This window comes from Plectropomus leopardus, chromosome 4, assembly GCF_026936395.1.
Source record: "Plectropomus leopardus strain MGB_pleo_1.0 chromosome 4, ASM2693639v1, whole genome shotgun sequence".
NCBI classification, from domain to species: domain Eukaryota; kingdom Metazoa; phylum Chordata; class Actinopteri; order Perciformes; family Serranidae; genus Plectropomus; species Plectropomus leopardus.
This window is the reverse complement of record NC_142179.1, coordinates 25965107-25984587: the sequence shown is the minus strand read 5'-3', so window position 1 is coordinate 25984587 and position 19481 is coordinate 25965107. Positions and strand designations below refer to the sequence as shown.

The 19481-nt window shown below is 41.5% G+C and overlaps 1 protein-coding gene across 1 annotated transcript in view; it reads left to right on the top strand.

Annotated features, from left to right (window-relative positions):
• Nucleotides 1-4041: 4041 nt before the first annotated feature.
• adgra2 (adhesion G protein-coupled receptor A2) overlaps nucleotides 4042-19481 on the top strand; it is a 46462-nt gene continuing 31022 nt past the window's right edge. Inside the window, exon 1 of the mRNA XM_042488826.2 lies at nucleotides 4042-5034. Within this exon, the coding sequence (XP_042344760.2) occupies nucleotides 4733-5034 (302 nt within the window). The 5' untranslated portion in view covers nucleotides 4042-4732. The remainder of the gene's footprint in view (nucleotides 5035-19481) is intronic.

The following is a 19481-nucleotide window of genomic DNA, read 5'->3' as shown; positions in this document are numbered from 1 at the left end:
TCATGTTAAAGTTATTAGTTACAGCTGTATTTTTCCTGCCGTTACTTGTCAACATGTCTGCTGTGGAAATGGCCCGTTTCCAATACATGACAATAATTCATTAACCTCCTGGCTTAATGTATGTAGTAAGACATGATTGTATTTTGGCATGCCAATCCATATCTGGTGTATTATAGGAGACATATAACATAACAAGCCTAACATAACAGCATCACCGCACATTTATATCAATACTGATACATGTGAGACTGGAAGACACAACAGACAAACTGCACAGATTTGTGTGAGTGAGCGGTTTTACACAAAGTTCTCCATCTGCTTCCTGTTAAGTTTCCCATTTTACTATTGTGTACACATCTGAAACCATAGTTATGATAGAATAAGAGATTGGGCGTGAACATATCCCTGTTCCAAGGGGACAGGTTTGACAAGTAATGCCTCATCTGACAGTTGGAGTGCAGTTATGCAGCACATTAACTCTAATTGCCTTTGAGGACATTTTTATGTTGAATGTGAAGCTGAAGGTAACAAACAGTTCAGGTGTTGAGTCTGAGAATTGGCACAACTCGACTCAACCCTGTTTATTTGCTCTTCATTGTCGTTAACTAACCACTGTGCAAAGATACAATGATTATTGCCAACTGGGGGGGTTCTATGGGTTGCCAAAATTTCACAGAACATTTTGGGCCTTCTTGATTTTAAGGAGTGTAAGAAAACTTATTACTGAAGACTTATTACTGATAATGAGGCCTCATTGTCTGGTTCATCCTGAAAAGTGCAATTTAAACAGTTAAAGAACTAGTGGAACAATGGCCAAGTGTTAGGGAGAAAAAAACACTAACTTTGTCAAAAAAAAAAGAAGCCTATTAAGTATATTTGACTGATAAACATTTAATATTAACAGAAAGGGATCTGCTCATCTAAATCTCTCATTTCACACAAACGTCCTGCAGTTATTGTGTTCACATTTGAGGTAGTTGAGGTAACCATTGTTTTCAGCAATATTCATATAATTCACTCTGCAAACAGAAGAGGGCAGCATTGCAACAGTTTAAAAAGTGCCTCTGACCCATGCTCTGAACTTTAGAAAAGCTGAAAAATGAGGGAGGAAAAATATAATTTCTGGTGAATGTGAATTAGGGTCTAAGAGGGTTCTTACAGACATGCAGTCAACAACTATGCATATATTTATTGAGGCATGCACAAATGTGTTACATATGAATTTTCCCAGTCATAATAGTATTGGGTGCTCCCTTTAATATTGATTACAAAATATTATAAATGGGCATTTATATACACTGGAACGTACAAACAAAGTGTCCACGGTATGTATTCTGAATTATATTGCCATTAGGGTGACCACTACTGCTGTTACTGCTCATAATAATTCTTAATGATTGACAAAGGTATTTAGTGTTGAAAAATATGGCACCACATTATGATTTGATAACCCCATAAACTGGAAGCAGGGTTTAATGTCCCCATAAATCCTTAATTAGAACCATTCACCCAGGACACACCCAGAACTGCAGGAGGCACAGTTTGACTGACAGCGTGGCTGAGAGGGGGCGGGCCTTCTGCGTGCTGCTGATCACACCACTAGATGTCACGGGCTCATCGAGAAAGACTCTGCTGCAGTTTAGGGCCTTTTAGAGGGCCTGGTCTGTGCTTCCCGGCTGGAAGTTTTCTTTTGTTTATCCACTGGCAGAAACACTCGCCTGAGCTGTGCCTCAGTCTCACTGGGTCTGCTTCACATCTCTGATTGTTTGTTTTTAGATATTTTTGCTCTAACGTGTGATTAGGAGGACAACAGGAACATGCCCAAGAGGAGTCATCAAATCTTGCTGTATATCGTCTGTTATACATCCCAAAAGCTTGCGTAACTTCCACCAAAATCTCCCTAAAGACATTCTGCTTTCTGAGCCTCTCTGCGTTCCACCTTTCCTTCCCAGCTCTTTCTCAATTCCCCACCTGGAATGGAGTCCAGATGTGGAGCAGGGAGAAGCAGAGATTGCCTGCTTGGCTATAAGGGGCGAGGGGGGCTGCGGGGTGCATAGAGAGAAAATGTTGGAACGACATTAAAGTTTGTCTGGATGCCATTAAGTACAATTTGATGTAATGTGCAGTTTGGGACGTGACATTTTAAATGGAAACTGTGCTCTCCAGATGAGAGAGATTTAGGCTGTGTGGAGTTAGAGGGGGGTGTTGTACTTGAAGCCTTATTTAACAGCTTGGATAAACAGCCCTCTGTTTCGTTGCTGAGCAGGCGCCCATCCACTCCTTGTGCTTTCTTTCAATAATCATGCTGGCTTTCTGAGCCCGCTCCAGTGTACAGTATCATATACAGGAATAACAAACCCGGGGTCCACTGCGCGGGTCAGAGCACAGTGCACCATTATACTGCCGGCCATGCTCGCATGACTGAGGTGCCTGCAGTTTGGATATGTCAGTGAACACATGTCAAGCCCAATTGCATAAAGTCTCCTTTCAAAAGCTTCACCTTCTCATATTTTGAAATGCCCTCCAGATTTGAATCGCTACAGCCTCCATCCTCTCGGGCCTCTCGCATATCAAAAAGTATTTTTAAAACAGAAATCCATCGAGTCCAGCACTGTATTTTTGGGAACTTTCCATACACACAGGCAAAAATGTGAAAAGGAGACCTTGAGGAAGTTTATGATCCGCTGTAGGTTTTGGACTGTGTGATTTCGGGGGGGGGTGTCATAATTTAAAAAATACTATTCTTTCAGCAAAAGATTTGAGTTACTGGAATATTTTTCTCTAAAAGTATTAACGTTCAGCAGATCTACATATATTAATCTACCTTGAAAACAAAAAAACTCAGACTTGGGCCTCAGTCCTTGTTCATGTTCAAAACTGCAAAAAATAATTTGCATTCACAGGCAAGGCCACTTGCTAAGTGACTGCTAGCTACCTAGCAGAGGACTTTTAATTTCACAAAATTAAAGACATTTGTTCCAGAAATTGCAGAAAAAGCACAAATTGGTGAATAGAAATTCATCAGAATGCAGGAAATTAAGTGTTAGATGCTCAGTCTTTCTCGGCATAGGACCCCAAACCCCCTCATGAATATGTGTCCCCTCCAAATGTTAAAACAAAACCTACTTTGTTTCTCACAACATCATAAAGTTATCTATAATGTGACAGCTTAGTCTCATTCTATTCCTAAGATCAAACTTTGTGCTGCCATAACACTATGCAGCAACAATATAGAATTTGCTGAAGTGTATCTATAGAAGTCTTTGCTTCCCTCCTTCCCACTGATTGAATGAAAAGCCTTTGATCTGCTGAAACACACAATACACCAGAGATCTCTAGCATTCATTCATAACTTTAGTTTGCTCTCCCAAAGCAGGCACACACTGAAATCAGGAAACTTCCTGCCTTCTACAGCCTGGATGGAAACAGCAAATCAAAAAAAGTGACGCAGCAACAGCAATGTGGCACTGAAAGAATTTATATGCACATAACCTGTCAAATGATTTTGTCAAAAATGCATCCATGATCTTCTGTTTTGCTCCATATTTCCCCTTTATGGCGTTAATGGGTTTGCATGTTGTTCCTATTGTTGAAGTGAACAATAAGGTCATGCCACCTGCAATGTGATCAATTTAACATACTTTTAATTGTTTAGGCCACTGTCAGGCTTTCTCGTAGAACAGTCTTTAAGGATACATCATGATGACAAAAATAAGTATTTACTCCCTTAAAAAAGTGGAGATTCAAATCATACTAAATAAATAAATAAATAAATACTGAAGTATAAGTATACACTACTAAATAATAATGATAATAATAATAATAATGTTTTTACATTTTGAGTTTTGGATTCTAACTGCAAAAGTGCAGTTTTTCTTTCAATTTAGACCACCAGCAATACACACAATGGCCCACTGCACTGTCCTGAGGTGTGATGAAGGTGCGAGGTGACTTCAGGTGTGTGTGTTTCCCCCTGGTCACATGTGAACCCTCCTCTCTTGGAGCTGGTGTGGGCTGGCTGCGCTAGGACCGCGGGGACCAGAGTGCAGACGCAGACGGAATGGGCGCACTTGGGGTAGTAACTAAAGTGAGTTTGAGTGTGACAGAGGCAAGCAGGCAAAACCGCTAGATTTTGGGAATTACACAGGAGCCGATCAAGACCAGCTCACTTCTTGTGCGAAGCAACAGTTTTTCCCGTTTTAAATTGATTTAAATTTACGTTTGTGAAAAGTCTGCGCGGAGAGCTCCGGGATCCGGGAAACACTGAGGAAAACTTTTAAAAGCAGCGAAACAACTGACAAAAGTTTGAGGATATACTTTTTTCCTTTACTTTTTCATATTGGTGATGTGGAAATGACTGTACAGTCGTGAAAATAAACTCCTGGATTAATTTTTAGAGGGGGAGATAAAGGTAATCTGGGCGCTCCCGAAGTGATGTGAATCTCTCAAGGTAATTATTACAGACACCGACTTGTAAAGTCAGAGAATTGCGGCTGTTTAGAGGAGCTGAAGACGTTTGGATGGACTCGCGCACCCCTTGGATTTATCTGGACCAAAGGGAGTTGTGCGCCATGACATAACGGGACACTCTTGGAAAATTAAGAGTACTGAATATTTCTAAAATGACCGGATGATGCATGACCATTGTTGAAGATCCCCAAGTTTCATTCAAGATCATTTTGTGTGCTCTCGCCCCCTCTTCTGAAAGAAAGCTTCATGGTGGAGATATGGGATGACTGGAGGCGGGGGTGCAGCTGAGGTGAGATCCAGCCGAAGGACAATGTTTGCGCCCGGCGTTGGCATCCCTCTGCTGCCGGGGCGTCTGGTACTGATGCTGCTCCTGCTGTTCGCCTCCGAGCCGAGGCTCTCCCAGGCTTGTCCCGGGCTGCTCGCCTCCACCAGCGGCTGCAGCTGCACGGACGAGCGGTCCAAAGCGCACGGCGTCCAGGCTGTGGGGAGACGGGTTAGCTGCAGTAAAGAAGAGCTGACTGAACCTCCGGAGGCCGGCCTGCTGCCCAACAGGACCGTCACTCTGTGAGTAGAAACACTGACGACTTTACTAATGATATATCACTATATGGTCATCATGCTGCGGCCTTACTCTATGGCTGTGTGTGTGTGTGTGTGTGTGTGTGTGTGTGTGTGTGGCACAGAGTGGTGACCTTACGTTATGGTGTCATGCATGTCCTCTGGTATGACAGCAGTATATCCCATAAAGAGTTTTTTTCAGAAATGTATCAACCAATCATGCTCCAATTTAAGATGCCATGGTTACAGTACACTGTAAAATATGACACGCTGATTTTACTTAAACTATTCCTGGAAACTGATTGAGTTGACCGACTAAGTTAACTCAGAATTTAGCTGTATTTACTTAATTTTGTGAAGTTGCTGCAACTGAAAAAATGAAAAGTGAAATACTTGTGTTCTTTCTAAGTTTTAGCAACTTCAGTAAACCAAGTCAGTCTGACTTAACCTGATCATGACAAAGAGGATTTTGCTAATGATGAAGTTAGGAGATCTGCTAGGTCTGTTTTGTTGACATGTTTACTGAAGTTGCAACAAACTTAGAAGATTAATTTAATGTAACATGTCATATTTAAGTTGCAACGACTTCACAAAATCAAGTAAATGCAACAAAATACTAAGTACACTGAGAAATTAGATATAAAGTTAACATAAATTAGGACTAATAGATACATTGGCTCAAATTTTCCAAGTCAATCAGTTTCCAAAAGTGTTTAAAGTAAAATCAACTTGTCAGATTTTACAGTGTAAGTGTGAAATATGATTGGCTGATGATCCACAGTGTTTCCACTGGTGAATAGTTTCAATGATGCATTTAGCTTAAAACACATGCAAAACAAAGTGAGGTACAGGGCTCTGATCAGGCCCACACACCCATGACTCTGAACCCATGACCTTAGGTTTAACTGTATTGAGGACTCGCTGCAGTAATAAGGCTTGTTAGGTCAGAAGTTTACATCTTGATCTGGTTTAACTCTGTAGTGGAGGGCTGAGTGTCGCCTGTCTGTGAAGCATTATGAAGATCAGCGAGAGGGCAGGCTGACTGTAGCCATCATCCAGCCCTGCCTCTTTGACACAACTCTGTCACTTTAAATTTGACTCTGACCCAGCCAGGCAGCAGCTCCCTCTTTCTCCCAGCACCACCACCTCCGCCACCACCCTGTGCACATGGTCCAGCTGACTTGGCCTTGCAAAACTGGGATAAACAGAAACACATTTTGGGTATTTTATATCTGTGCTTTACTGGTGGGTTGGCTCTGAATTTTAATACCGTAACACCCTGTCTCACAATCGCCTTCTGGTGTGGAGAGAAAACACCAAAACTATCTGTAGAGAACTGATTCTGGGCCAGTTCAGTGTGATATATTTTAATTACAGTAATTACTAAAACTTGAAAGAGCCACATCATGGGCCAAAACACACTATCTCTCATGACGGATGGACTACCAATCTATCAGTGACACATTTTTTGGGTGGTGTTTTTGTTCACTTTGTTCACAGCTGCTCAGACTTTGTGAAGACATTCCCACAGTATGTTACTGTCTGTACTTTGACCCAGTGGGAGAACGCTGTCTGCACATGGGCACAGTAAAAAAAAAAAAGAACATGTTCAACTGCCCCACTGCAGCGAGCATATGAGGTAAAGTAAGGGGATTTATGCCCCAGGAGAGCTAAAGCCAGCCAGCAGTCCATTTATAGGGCCTTATGTTTCTTGCTTAATAAAGGACGAGTAAACATCTGGGGAACACATTGCTGGAAACCAGAGGGGGAAAAAAAGAGGCTAGGGTGGCAGTGGTCGAGGTGATTGAAGATAATCTTCCATCCCCGCATCTACTAATTTTGGTTGAGTTTTTTTTTATACACATATTTAGCATTCTGATGCACTTTAACGAGGCCGTGGAGCAAACCATTCCACTCGTAATTTTACCTTTACCTTTCCCTGGGAACTCTGGTGTCTGGAAAGTTCATTTTCCTGAAGATTTGCTCCTCAAGCGCTCATGCTCCCATCGTCGCTCATGACATTAGCTCCAGATGTGGAATGTGAGAAGTTGTGTTGATATTCGTGTTATTCCTGACATTCCTCAGTCCTCTCTGAGACTGCAGACAGTATCTCAGGTGCAGCAGGGGAGCTTTCCCCGAGCCCCTCACCACCTTGGTCCCTCCCCTCATCGGGCAGCCCGACGGCCAGCCCTGCTGCCCTCTCTCTTTTGGAGCAGCCTGGAGAAATGCTCTCCTCCATGCTGAGCAGGCGAAGGCTGGAGGACACCAGGCCCAGGGCTTCCGGGGCCGGCTGCTACGTGTAATGCACAACAGCTGGCCCCTGTGAACATTCCAGCTGAGGCCCCTCAGCCTCATGGGAAATCCCAACGGGGATTTGTTTATTAAAACTATTAGTTGGCTGTTTGTTGTTCCTGCCAGCCATGAAGGAGCACCCAGTCACCCTAATATTATCACCTAGTCCTCTTCCTCGTCAATGCTGCACTTTGATTACATTACTGTGTGTCAGATTATACACTGCACCGTTTCTATAAACTCACACTTATCACAAGTTTAATGATGCATCATGCTATTCTCAGCCTTCCGCCATGAGCTCCAGACTCCTTGTCCCACTTTCCCTCTTTTACTTTATCTCCAGCTCCCCATTTCTCTCCCCTTCCCACCCCCTCTATCATGAGTTCATCCACACGCAGTAACTCTCAACCTAAATATTTAGTCGTCCTGGTAGGAAACTGCCATGTCTAAACTCCTTCCAGATGTGAGCCTGCGCAGGCTTGTGTTTAGGCCTAATTATGCACGGCTGCGAAGGAGCTGGATCGCTGGGAGAGGAAGAGGAGCGGAAGGGTAGAGAGGGGGAAAACAGATAAGAGTGTGAAAGCGAAAAGTGCCGTTGTTGAGGGCAAAGTAGGGATAAGTGACGAAAGTTGAGAGGAGGCTGGAGTGAAGGAGAAAGTTGAGCATGAGGAGGAAAAGAAGTGGGAAGAGGGAACCAAGAGGAGAACAAAGAAAGAGAGCAGAGCAAGAGAGAGGATGGAGGAGGGAGAGGAGAAGCTTGGCAGGCGGTTCAGAGGGATGTGCCCCTGGAGACTAAAAACTCCCCAGCCCCTGACTAACAGATCTTCGACACTGGGGTGAGAGGGAGGAGGAGGAGGCAGGGTAGCGGCATAGCTCCACTTCCAAAGTATTGCTCCATGTCTCTATTATTATTAGTCTTTTCTGTGTGAAAGAGGAACTTTTGTTATTTTGGAGATGGAAAAAATGGATACATTTCATACGCACTCAGCCTATAGCCCCTAAACACCCAGAGCAATAATTCCTTTCTCAGCGCTGTGGTGGCAGCTGTATTTGTTTTAATGTTTTAATGGATAACAGACAAATGAAGAGAATGTACAGTGGCAGACTATGTGTGAACGCACTGGTGTCTCAGAGCTTGTGGTTTTTTTTACCCGCGTCAAAACCGTATTCCTCTCTTGGTGTATTTTGCTGTCATCATTGTCAGTGACTGATGGCTTTGGCTCAATGGGTGCCAGGCCTGAATGAGTGGGCACAGATGCTCAGGGTGGGGGGTCAGCAAGCCCGTCCTTGGCCTGATGCCCCCACACCCAAGACAGCTGCGATGCAAGACAGTTGCTCCAGCGCGGTTGCACTTGATCCCAGTGTGTCAGTGTTGCTGGCTGGTTGTCAGGACTTCCAAAAATATTCCAACTAGGGCAGTAATATTTTTATCAGTGAGGGTCACCGTCGTAAATGAGGAGCTGTTAAAGTTTCAAGTTTATACTGGGGAGCTTTGTTGCTGAACAATGGCCTGGTCTTAATATTGCTCCTTAAAGCAGTAGTTACCAACTGGTCCAGTAACGGGGTCCAGATTTTGTCCTTAGTCTTTAGTTCTAGGTCCACACAAGATAAATGACCACATATTCAATTTCAATTCACAAAATGTGTGCAACACAATGAAATAAAACATACTGCAAGAATAAAGTGCAATTACTTAAAACTTAGTAAACAAATTTCACTACAACCAAAAAAGTGCATATTGCTTCTAGGGGTGTAACGATCCATCGATCTGCATCTATATCGATTAAATGAACAAAGATCACATCCATGCAAAGTGTAAACATCGATCCATATCATCCTCTTTCAGACGCGCCCTTATTTTGAAAATCTGTGTCATGTTACACAGCATCCGGCAGATGATGGCGAGCACTTAAGCAGCCAAGAGAAAGATGATGAGGATATATTACTATTGTTCACTCGGGAATAAATCATCAGTGTGGAAATGTTTTGTTTTTGGAGAAACTGCGAGTTAACAGACAGCGCACGTCATATGTAAACAAAAGCTGTACTGAGGAAGGAGGAAGTACCTGCAGGGCCACTTCACCCACTTCTTGCTAACATCCTGTTAGCTGACCTGTTTGAACAATGTTGACTGAAAAACGTGCATGTAGACTGAAAGTCATCCGCGCTGTTCTGTCGGGAGGTGCAGGGACTTAAAACCAGCGGTGAGTAAGACAAAGTATAAATAATAGTAAACTGGTTACGTTATGAGTAGAGGAAAAGTCCGCTAGCCGCTAAGCTAATTTATGCAATGTAAAAATGCAATAGGCTTATGCTAATATCGTTAGCATGTTGTGTATGTGGAGGAAATGTGTCCTACAAAAGACAGTTGTTTTTTCTGTGATCCAGTTATTCAGTTATTCAAAATTATTCGATTATTAATCGAGTCCAAATTGTATCGTGGTAGACTTTATAATATTGGCGTATATTGTATTGTTGTCCAAAGTATTGATATAATATTGTATCGTGATGAAACCAGTTATTTACACCCCTAATTGCTTCAAGATCAGTGACATAAAAATGCTGCAAAGTGTATAATAATACCAAAAACACGAAAATAGTAGTTGAACAGGAGGAAGCAGTACTTCAAATTAAGAGCCCTGTGCTAGAAATTCAAAATATATGTTTTTTTTTTTTTACAAACTTGACATGTTCAGGAGTCAGTTGCGGACCATTTAGATTGAACCCGTGACCCACTTTTGGACTGCAACCTACCAGTTGGGAACAACAACTTTAAAGCAGTAGTTAATACGTTTATTTGCTTTCTTGTCATAAGTTCAGACAATTGAGTCTGTGTCTGTGCAGTAGATATGAAGCTACAACTAGCAGCCAGTTAGCATATCTTTACATAAAGACTGTAAACACGGGGGAATAGTTAGTCTATAATCATCTCTGAACGTCACTAGCTAACACATTATGGGCCCTGTTTAAATGACATATGGTGCATGGTCTAAAGAGCATGGCCTAAGTGTATTTAGGGCGTGGTCAGCTCCACTTCTACTAGTTAAAAGGCACATAATCTAGGCACAAAAAAGGCGCAAGGAGCAAACGGGTTTTATTTAGTCCCTTCATTGGTAATTTTTGGGGGGTAACATGGAAATGTCATCTCTCATTCCGTTTGAAAGCCAGGTGTGCCTGCACCTGGTGCACTTTGGATTTGGCAAACTGGAAAATGAGAGGTTTTCTGCTGAGAGTAATGCAGTTGGAGCAGTAATGTCACTGCAGCAAATATGGTAGACATTGAAGCAGCAAAACCAAACCTGCAGTTATGCACTTGAGTGGACAGCAGCTCTGCCCTTCACATTACAGAGAATGTCATTATATTTTCCTCATTAATGATAACGAATGTTTTACCCACCCGCAGGCTACGACGCATCCATGTGTTCTTGTGTGTGTAACAAGCAGTGTGTTCATGTTGCAAACCTGCTTATCTTACTGTTTTAATAATGGGCTCTTTAAATAGAGTTAATACTGAGCCAATCTGACTGAAGACCAGTTTTTTTTGTTTTGTCAATAGTGCAGTTGCTTTCTGCTGCCTCAAAACAGCAATGCGCCAACAATGTGCCTGACCACACCTCATTTCAAGACTGACACGCCCATGGGCGCACAGATAGGCCCAAGCAACATAGGTGCTGGCTGTTAAAATGACAACTGGGTCAGTCTGCAACTAGCAAGGACAGTTGTGCTGTGTAGTGCTTTGTGTTATAAGATAGTATCTGTATCTTGTCTGTTAAATGAGTACAAAAACCAGAGAGTAACCTGTTGTAAGTTTTCATGCCAAACCTAGCTAACTGGCTGCAAGTTGTAGCCTTATTTTAAATAGATATTAGACTTTGTCTTGATCTAAACTTTTGTTTAGGCCTATTATTGTGAACCAATCATTTTTTAAAGCTCTAACATCCTTTTAGCTTTCTGGAGCTTTCACCTATGTTTCACTGTCTTCTTGGGCAGCTAAGTATTGACATCCTGTGAAAGGCAGTTAACAGCTTCAACAACCTTGAAGCTTTAAGCTTATATGATTCCATCATACAAAAACCTTGCTACAGCCAGGCTGCAGTAGCTGATTCCCCATTTCCAGTCTGTGCTTCGCTAACCAGCTGCTGGCTGTAGCTTTGTAATTGCCAGACAGACATTAGAGATGTATGAATCTTCTCATCTCACTCAGCAAGTTGAATATGCTTATTTAAAGAGTCCTAACAGGACGTTGTCATGCAGAGGCCAGACTTGTCTTAACACTGAACCCCACATTTGTCTGGTTTCTCCGTATTAATTTTCCATGCCATGTAATCACACAGTCTGTTATCGTTTAGTAAATTTGATGAGTCCTGTGTCTCGTTTCACTCAAAGCCAACTCACCTCATCGGTATCATCGATTGGCTACAGTGTGAATCTGTGTTCCCTGTAATCACCATTCTATTTTCTGAGTCACATCTTCGGTTTCTTACTTGTGGCCCATGTGCGGACGGATACCAAAGGGCCAGCAGATGTGTCGGTGGTTCGTGTTGGGTCTGTGAGTCAGTATGTGTTGAGACGGGAGTATGTCGATGAAACATCCTAAACAGTCATCTTATCAGCGGGGAGAATTCCAATAGCAGTGAGAGCGTTTGGACCCCAAGCATTCCTGCAGCGATAGGGTTTATTTATGTGGGGAAAGGTGTTGAGAGGAGGGGGAGCAGGCTCTCATCCGCACATGTTAGGTGGGGCAATGGTCAGCAATAAATCAAAAAAGCAAACAAAGGCTTGACACTGGATACTCGGAGCTTCATACTCAGCTGCAGCACCTGCCAATGCCACACAAGCCCCGGGTTTTATTTGCCCTCGGAGGTCAAGAATATACGACCAGAGTGGGAAGATTCCACACACCTACTGGTCTGTACTGTAGCTGCTCCCAATGATAAATGTGTATCTCACTTATCACCTCATTGTGTTTGCTGATTAAGAAGCTGCGATATTTAAAAACCTGGCAAAATCAGAGAGATGTATTGTCATAGTAATCTTATATCCCCAAGTGGCTTTTTGTTATTTTAGTTTTTCCTTTCGTGGCGCTCTCTTCTTATCTTACTCCAAAAATGCCTGACTTTGACTTTTCTTTGCCAGTGCTAACTTCCCTCTCCCCCGTCTGACCACAGCAGCCCCCAAAGTTCCTGCTCTGGTCGACAGCACATGGATACAGACGGAGATAATGGGTGTCTATAGTGGGAATGCCTGTGGCTTCAGTGTGTGTGTGTGTGTGTGTGTGTGTGTTTCTGATATGTTTTCTCTTGAGAACTAATGACAATAGTGAACTCATCTACTGGATTTCAAGAACTCACTAGTGAAATCTGAGTACTCTTTGATTTGTTTTTTGATGACTCTGACAGATTTTCTCCAATTATTCACAGACAAAAACACATTTATCAATATGAATAATACAACTTTACTGGCAGATTTAGAAATTGGTTAGAGATGCGTACAATTTTTGGAAAAACAATACTAAGCATATACTTAACACGTTATCTTTTGTTCAGCATTTCTTCAGTCTTTTGGAAATTATGAATCATGTTGCTCGAGATTAGTTTCCATATTTTAGGACAACTTGTCTCGGCATCCTACGGCCTTTGCTATTAGAATTTAATACAATCATGATAAAAAAAAAGAAAAGGAACATTTGTCAGCATACAAATAACTTCAACTGCCATGAAATGTCCCAACACACTATTTTTCTAACTTTTTAGCAATAATCTCTGCTGTCTTTTATACCGTCCTGACATGTTGTTATTACAGACATGACTGAGACCCTGTTTATACCTGATATTGTGGTGGTCTGAACAGTGGACAGCTGAGACACTTTATAGTTCACCCCTGTGTCCCTGCAAATAGTTTTTACATCCACATTCTTACTAGCTGCTCGCTCGTCATGTGTGCAGTTGTGTCAGTAGAATCCAACATGTCTCATTCCATATGGAAAAATAACGGACGGTCATGCAACACTTTGTCCGACTCATCGTAAAATGTCAAAGTTATACAGTGCTCGCATGCTTTCATCAAAACAACCACTACATCCTGCACTGATGATGTTGTCCTTGTCAGGGATGCATCAGGATGCATTAGCGTTTACACTATACAACACAGATGTGGTCAAATGTGCCCCACACCACCTCTGCAAGTGGTTTGAATGATCAGATGGTAATGCCTCTTGGTGGTTGATGGTTTTCTCGTTGATTCTGATGAAGACACAGTGCTGTTGAAACTGTTTGCACAATCAAGGGTCTGTAAATTAATCAGTGTGTTCCAGTCCTTTCTTCTTCTTGGACAGCGACTCTATAGCTCGCCTATGTACTCTGCTCTACAGTCGAGCCATGTCCTTAAGTGCTCTAAAAATGGTATTGTACATCTCTGCAAACTGCAGATAGGTTACATTTGAACATTATTTTGTATGTTGAAACTTTACGTTTTTTGAAAAAGCTGTGATGAAAGTGCTGTTACGTTTGAAACGACTTGCTCATTGTTAGGAAAAGATCAACACCCGCGTCACAAAAGTTGCTGGAAAGGACAAGTTTGTGAGAACACCCAGGTTTGTTCGCTCAAACACTGCTGGGAAACGCCACAATGTGCCATTAAAAACACAGAGGTTCAACAAACACAAACACTGGGAAGGGCTGCCAAAAAACAACCTGTGTTAGTTTCAAACAGCGGTCTGCAGCTTGGCGGCGATCTCGTCAAAGCCAGACGATACACACCATCCCTACTGCCTACAGATAACAAAAGTCAGCTTATATATTACATCACTTTAAAAATGTTGCTATGACGAGTATGAAACATGAAAATGCAACGCACTCTTGGTTTCCAAAAACCTATAATGCAGATATTTTCCTCTAGCAACTGGGCTACACATGTAGTATTTAGATGATCAAATATAGGCTGTGGCTACTTTTCTTAATTGTCTGATTAGGCTAAAACCTACCAAAAGCAAATCATATTTATAATTTCTTTATCATCACTCCAAAGCCTTTATATGTTAAGTATGCTATTACTGTGACACAGAACCACAGGATATTAAAAATCTGTCACTACAGTTGTTTAATCCATTGCTCCTTCTATGAAAATAAGTTGGTTTACAGCTCCAATCAAAGAGATGGAGCCAGTTGTGAAATAAAGCAATAAGCTTTTATTAAATCTATGTCGATGGACTAAACCACTGTTTAAATATACAGTATGAATGTGTATTCGTTCAGCTGAAATCAAAACACTCTTTGGAAAGCATGTTGGTCTACCATATTTTTTTTTTTTTAAATACATGCCTTATGATTGTTAAATAAATTCTGGTAAAGTCAAAACTGTTTCACGTCCTTTAACGAGGAGTTGAATGATGTAAATTGTGATTCTCTAAACACTGCGGTCACGCACATAGAAAGAAAAAGTACAAAACAGGAACACAACCTTCTCACAGATGCCTCGAAAGACACCGTGAGAGTATCTGGGGCAGAAAGATTGTGGCCGACTCTTTATAAAAGCAGCCTGATTTCCCAGCAGTCTTTGCTTTAGGAGCAGAAAACAGAGGCTGGTTATGAGACAGAACAATGAGACAATGTTAGCCAGGCATACACCACATTCCACTCACTGTCTGAAAAGGCTAAATTCACTAAATTGCCTCATTAAACATGTAAAAACACTTTAGACAGTGATTAAACTGACTATTGTGTTCCTGCTCAGCAGCCATAAACTTTCCAATTTGGTTTGTCTTGACTTGTATTTGACTCTAAATATTACAATAATTTATTGCAGCTTTACAGTAAGGCGGCGGTATTTTAACTCTTGCTGTCTGGCTGTTAAAATTCCCAGCAGCTACTTGTTTACGTCTTTAAAGTTCATTGCATGTCCAGCTTTAGTAAACTGTGTATAGATGGCATAAGAAACGCACCTCATGGACAATTCCTGTTCGCAGAACTCGATGAATTGTCTAATAAGACCATGTGGGGGACCTTACTCTCCAAACTATGTGTGTGTGTGTGTGTGTGTGTGTGTGTGTGTGTGTTAGCCTGTTTGCCTGTGCGCACACACACATATGGGAAGGGCGTGCATGGCCACAGCTCTCAAAATAGGCTTCAGTCCTCCCCTCTCTAATTAGAGACATTTCAAAAAACCAGATTTTAATTTTAGACCAGTAGCTTTTGGACCACTCATACACACACACACACACACACACACACACACCCACACACACACACACACATTGAGTTAAACATACACACTTTCCGTATAAATAAATCTGATAGGTCACACACTTGTGCATCCAAATGTGCACACACACACACGTGGCCACAAACCACAAAGCCTTACTCGCTGGCCCAGCCTGGTAACCCAAGCACAATGCAGCGTACTCTATAATAAGTGGTTGCACATATCAAATGCAGGAGCTCACTCCCCATATAGCCGCATGGCAGGAAAGCACGATAATAAAGCGCAGTAATGTGAGATTCTCCGCATACTATAAATCACCTAGCTCATTTATTTGTCCCTTTAACATATATGACAGGAATCTGTTCCACCCTTTAATGTGGCTTCTCTCGCCCTGCTTTCCCTGTTTGATGACTGAATTACCCAATCATGGGCTTCACAAATATGATTTCACAAAAAATATTTTGCATGCAATTACATGGATGCTCCTTTCCATGACAGGCGGTAAATGGGGCTTGTAGCTTGGCAGCGTTTCCTGGTGGCTGCTACAAGCCCTCTGGTGGGCCAGGCACAATGGGCACATTCACATCTTGACATGCATTTGCCACTAAAGTGCCTGTTGTGCTCAAGGGGCATTTAGTCTCTCTGCTGCACTCAGTGCCGTGACTCTCTGAGGACAGGCTCAGGGTGCAGGGGGCTCCTGGGGCAGCTGGCTTAGGTGGCTCTCTGTCCTCTTACAACGAAAGGGTTAAGCTATTTGGACAGACCCCGGCGCTGAATAGTGCTGCTCAGTCTGGAGGCCTCTTATAAAGTACTTATTGTAACAAAGATGACACGGCCACCTCCCAGCCTGAGAGATCTCTCTGCATATGCTCTCTTTCATTCCTTGTCCCTCAACCTTCCTCTGCTTGTCTCTGCAAAAGTGTCCATTAACAAGACAGAGACGCTGGGTTCAACTGATAAAAGCTTTTGAAGCCTGACGCAAAAACTGTCAACAATCACAAACTTGCAAACAGTCACCATGCATGTCATTGAACTGAATCAGTGTTAATAATTATAATTCATCATGTCATGCACAGCCAGCACAGCAGTAAATCTACAATCCAAACATTATCATACCATCTGTGCTTTATTCATTATATTGCGGTTGGTTGACACATACTGGCCAATATGACATTTTAAGAAGTTTTTTTTCTGCAGCCTGCTTACACACACTTTCTGAAATGACAATTTACTTTCCCAAAACTGTAAACAAGGAAAAAAAAGCCACACGTATTCTGGCCAAACCTCAGGCATTGGAGACAAAATTAAACACTTTATCCAAAACATGTTATCTTCCATCTAATTTAAACTGCAGATTACTTCTTGCCTTTAGATTACACACCGAGGCTGCCAAATACAGAAATAAGTTAAAAAGTACAGTAATGAATCAGGTTGCAGCAATTTCAGATTAAATAAATCTCTTCACATTTAACAGTTTCAAACAACCTGCAATATAATGATGTTAGAGTGGGAGATATGTTAGTTTTTGGTTGGCTTAGACGTATTTGCGTCATTGTCCGTTGTGTTAAACTTCACCAACTTTTATCATGACAGAGACAGGCAAAAGCAGAACACTAGAGGAGTTGGGGAAAAAAGATAAAAACTGATAGAAACTAAAAATGTTATTTTTATTTTTTAAAAAAAACAATCAAAGTAAACACAGTTCATAATAACATGTCTTTAATTTTCATCTTTAATTTTTATTTTCCTTGCTTGAAAATGTATGTTTTGCATTTACAGCAAAAGCAACCAGACACATATATAGTAGTAGATAGATAAAAATGATGACACAATGATAATTATAAAAATCTTGTAGAGTTCTTTTTAAGCAGGTCATAATAGCATAAGCAGTGAAAAGTACTGAATGCTTCTTAAGGATAACTAAAACTAGATGCTTTTTGTATGAAAATCTTAGTTTCCCTCTGTTTTATGTGCGTTGGCTTTAGAAACAATCGGCCCTTTTTCCATAGAACACATTTTGACAAATCACAGTAAAGCACAAGTGTAAATAATACAATCAGTTGATTGCACAATTGCTTTCAGCTGCATCAGTTTCACGGTCCTGGTACCTCACTGTCACGACTTACTGGGACAGAACAGAGCAGGCCCATCGTTATTTGTTGCACCTGGACTTTACTAATATGGCAAGTCAAAAGGCCTGTTTGTGTGCAAATGTCTGAATACTGTAAGCTGATTAACTTAAATTCATCCTTTAGTAATTGTAATTGTTATAAAAGATATGCACCATATAGCAACCTACTCATACACACACACACATCCTGTGACATGTCATGACCCAGAATTCTCCCTCTATAATGAAGCCCCAAAGTAATTACTGCTGCGAGTCAGTCGCCACAGGAGTCCCAACACAGCAAGAGACTTTGCGTGTGTGTGTGTGTGTGTGTTAGTGTCAGACTACTCTGCATCATCGAAACCTTTAAAGAAGTTGCGTACAATCTGTTACCTCAGTGTTGCTACGCCAATTAGTTCGTTTTGAAGGTGTTTTACTCATATTGGGTCAAATATATGGGTAAAACATCATTTTTGATACATTTGATCTCAGATCCCATTATTTTTGATAGAATTTGATTTTGTTGTAATGTGACAGCTTATGCTTAGCTAAGCATATAGACTGGAGACCATAGACTGTATAAAAAAATGAACATAGCCACCGTGATGTCACCCACTGGTTTGAAGCCTCGAGTTCATCATGTTGGCCGTCAGCATCTTGTTTTTTTGGAGCCAGAGGTTGGATGAGAGGGTAGAGCTGTGGAGGAATGAGGGTAATAATTGTGCACAATTGTATGTCTTATTAAAAAGACAATTAAAAATAGAGTTATATAAAAATTGTTGCATTAGTTGTGGAGACCACAACTGTTTTTTGCATCAGATAGAGACTTTATTGAGATAGGCTGTCAACATGTTTATTTCTGCTGTACAATGATAATATGGGGGTCAAAGGGGACTGACTCGCTCCTGGAGCCAGCCTCAAGTGGCCCTTAGAGGAAGTGCAGTTTTTGGCACTTTATGTTTGCTTCATTTTTCAGCCAGGAGGTTGCCTCTTGCATTAATCAGAGGGAACAGTTCATCTGGATCTGTCCAAACGTAACATAATCCTCCCCACCAGCCTCTCTAAAGCTCTTCACTTAACACATTGTAACTCTTTTTTTTCATTCCTGCAAAAAGCCAAGTGTAAAAACAGTTTGTGGTTTTATGGGGAGTTATGTGCGAGACTTTTTCTTGGCTTCGGCTAAACTAATAATTGTAACATTAGGTATTGTTCTTCTCACCTAACTCTTGGCTGAAAGAGAATAATCGTATTTAATCAAAATGTCAAACTATTTCTTTACCTCAAACAATGTTATGGAGACCATGATTTTTTGGCGTACCATGTCACAGGTATAATCTTATTATAACCCCTTTCCCCAGCTCATAACTGACTCTGAAATGAGATTCCTTGATTGAGGCCAGCTCCTTGTCTGTGAGGTTAAACTGCAGTGTAATGTCATAATGGTTTTTGATTTATTGGAACTGACATTTGGATGGAGTCAGTGGCCTCAGAAAACCTTCTAACAGCCAAATTAAGTAATACTGTTTTTAATCCATCTTTTTGGTTCAACCACAGTATTTTGTTGATCCACTACGTCTTTCCCCATTACTCCCGAGTGCAATGTGGGTGATGTGTATATAAAAAGAAATGCTGCCATGTCCACTTAGCTCTCTGTGAACTGCCAGTTTACTTGAAATGCAACTCTGGCAGGGAGAAAGCTGCACAAATGGAAAGCAACGAGGGAAAATGCAGTAAAACACACTGATGGTTCTGTATAGAATGTTCTCAGCTGCAACGTACACAAATTAAAGCGCTCACACAATGCTGCGCTGTTAGTGTAAAAGTGGATAATCGTATTGCTTTCAGCAGAATT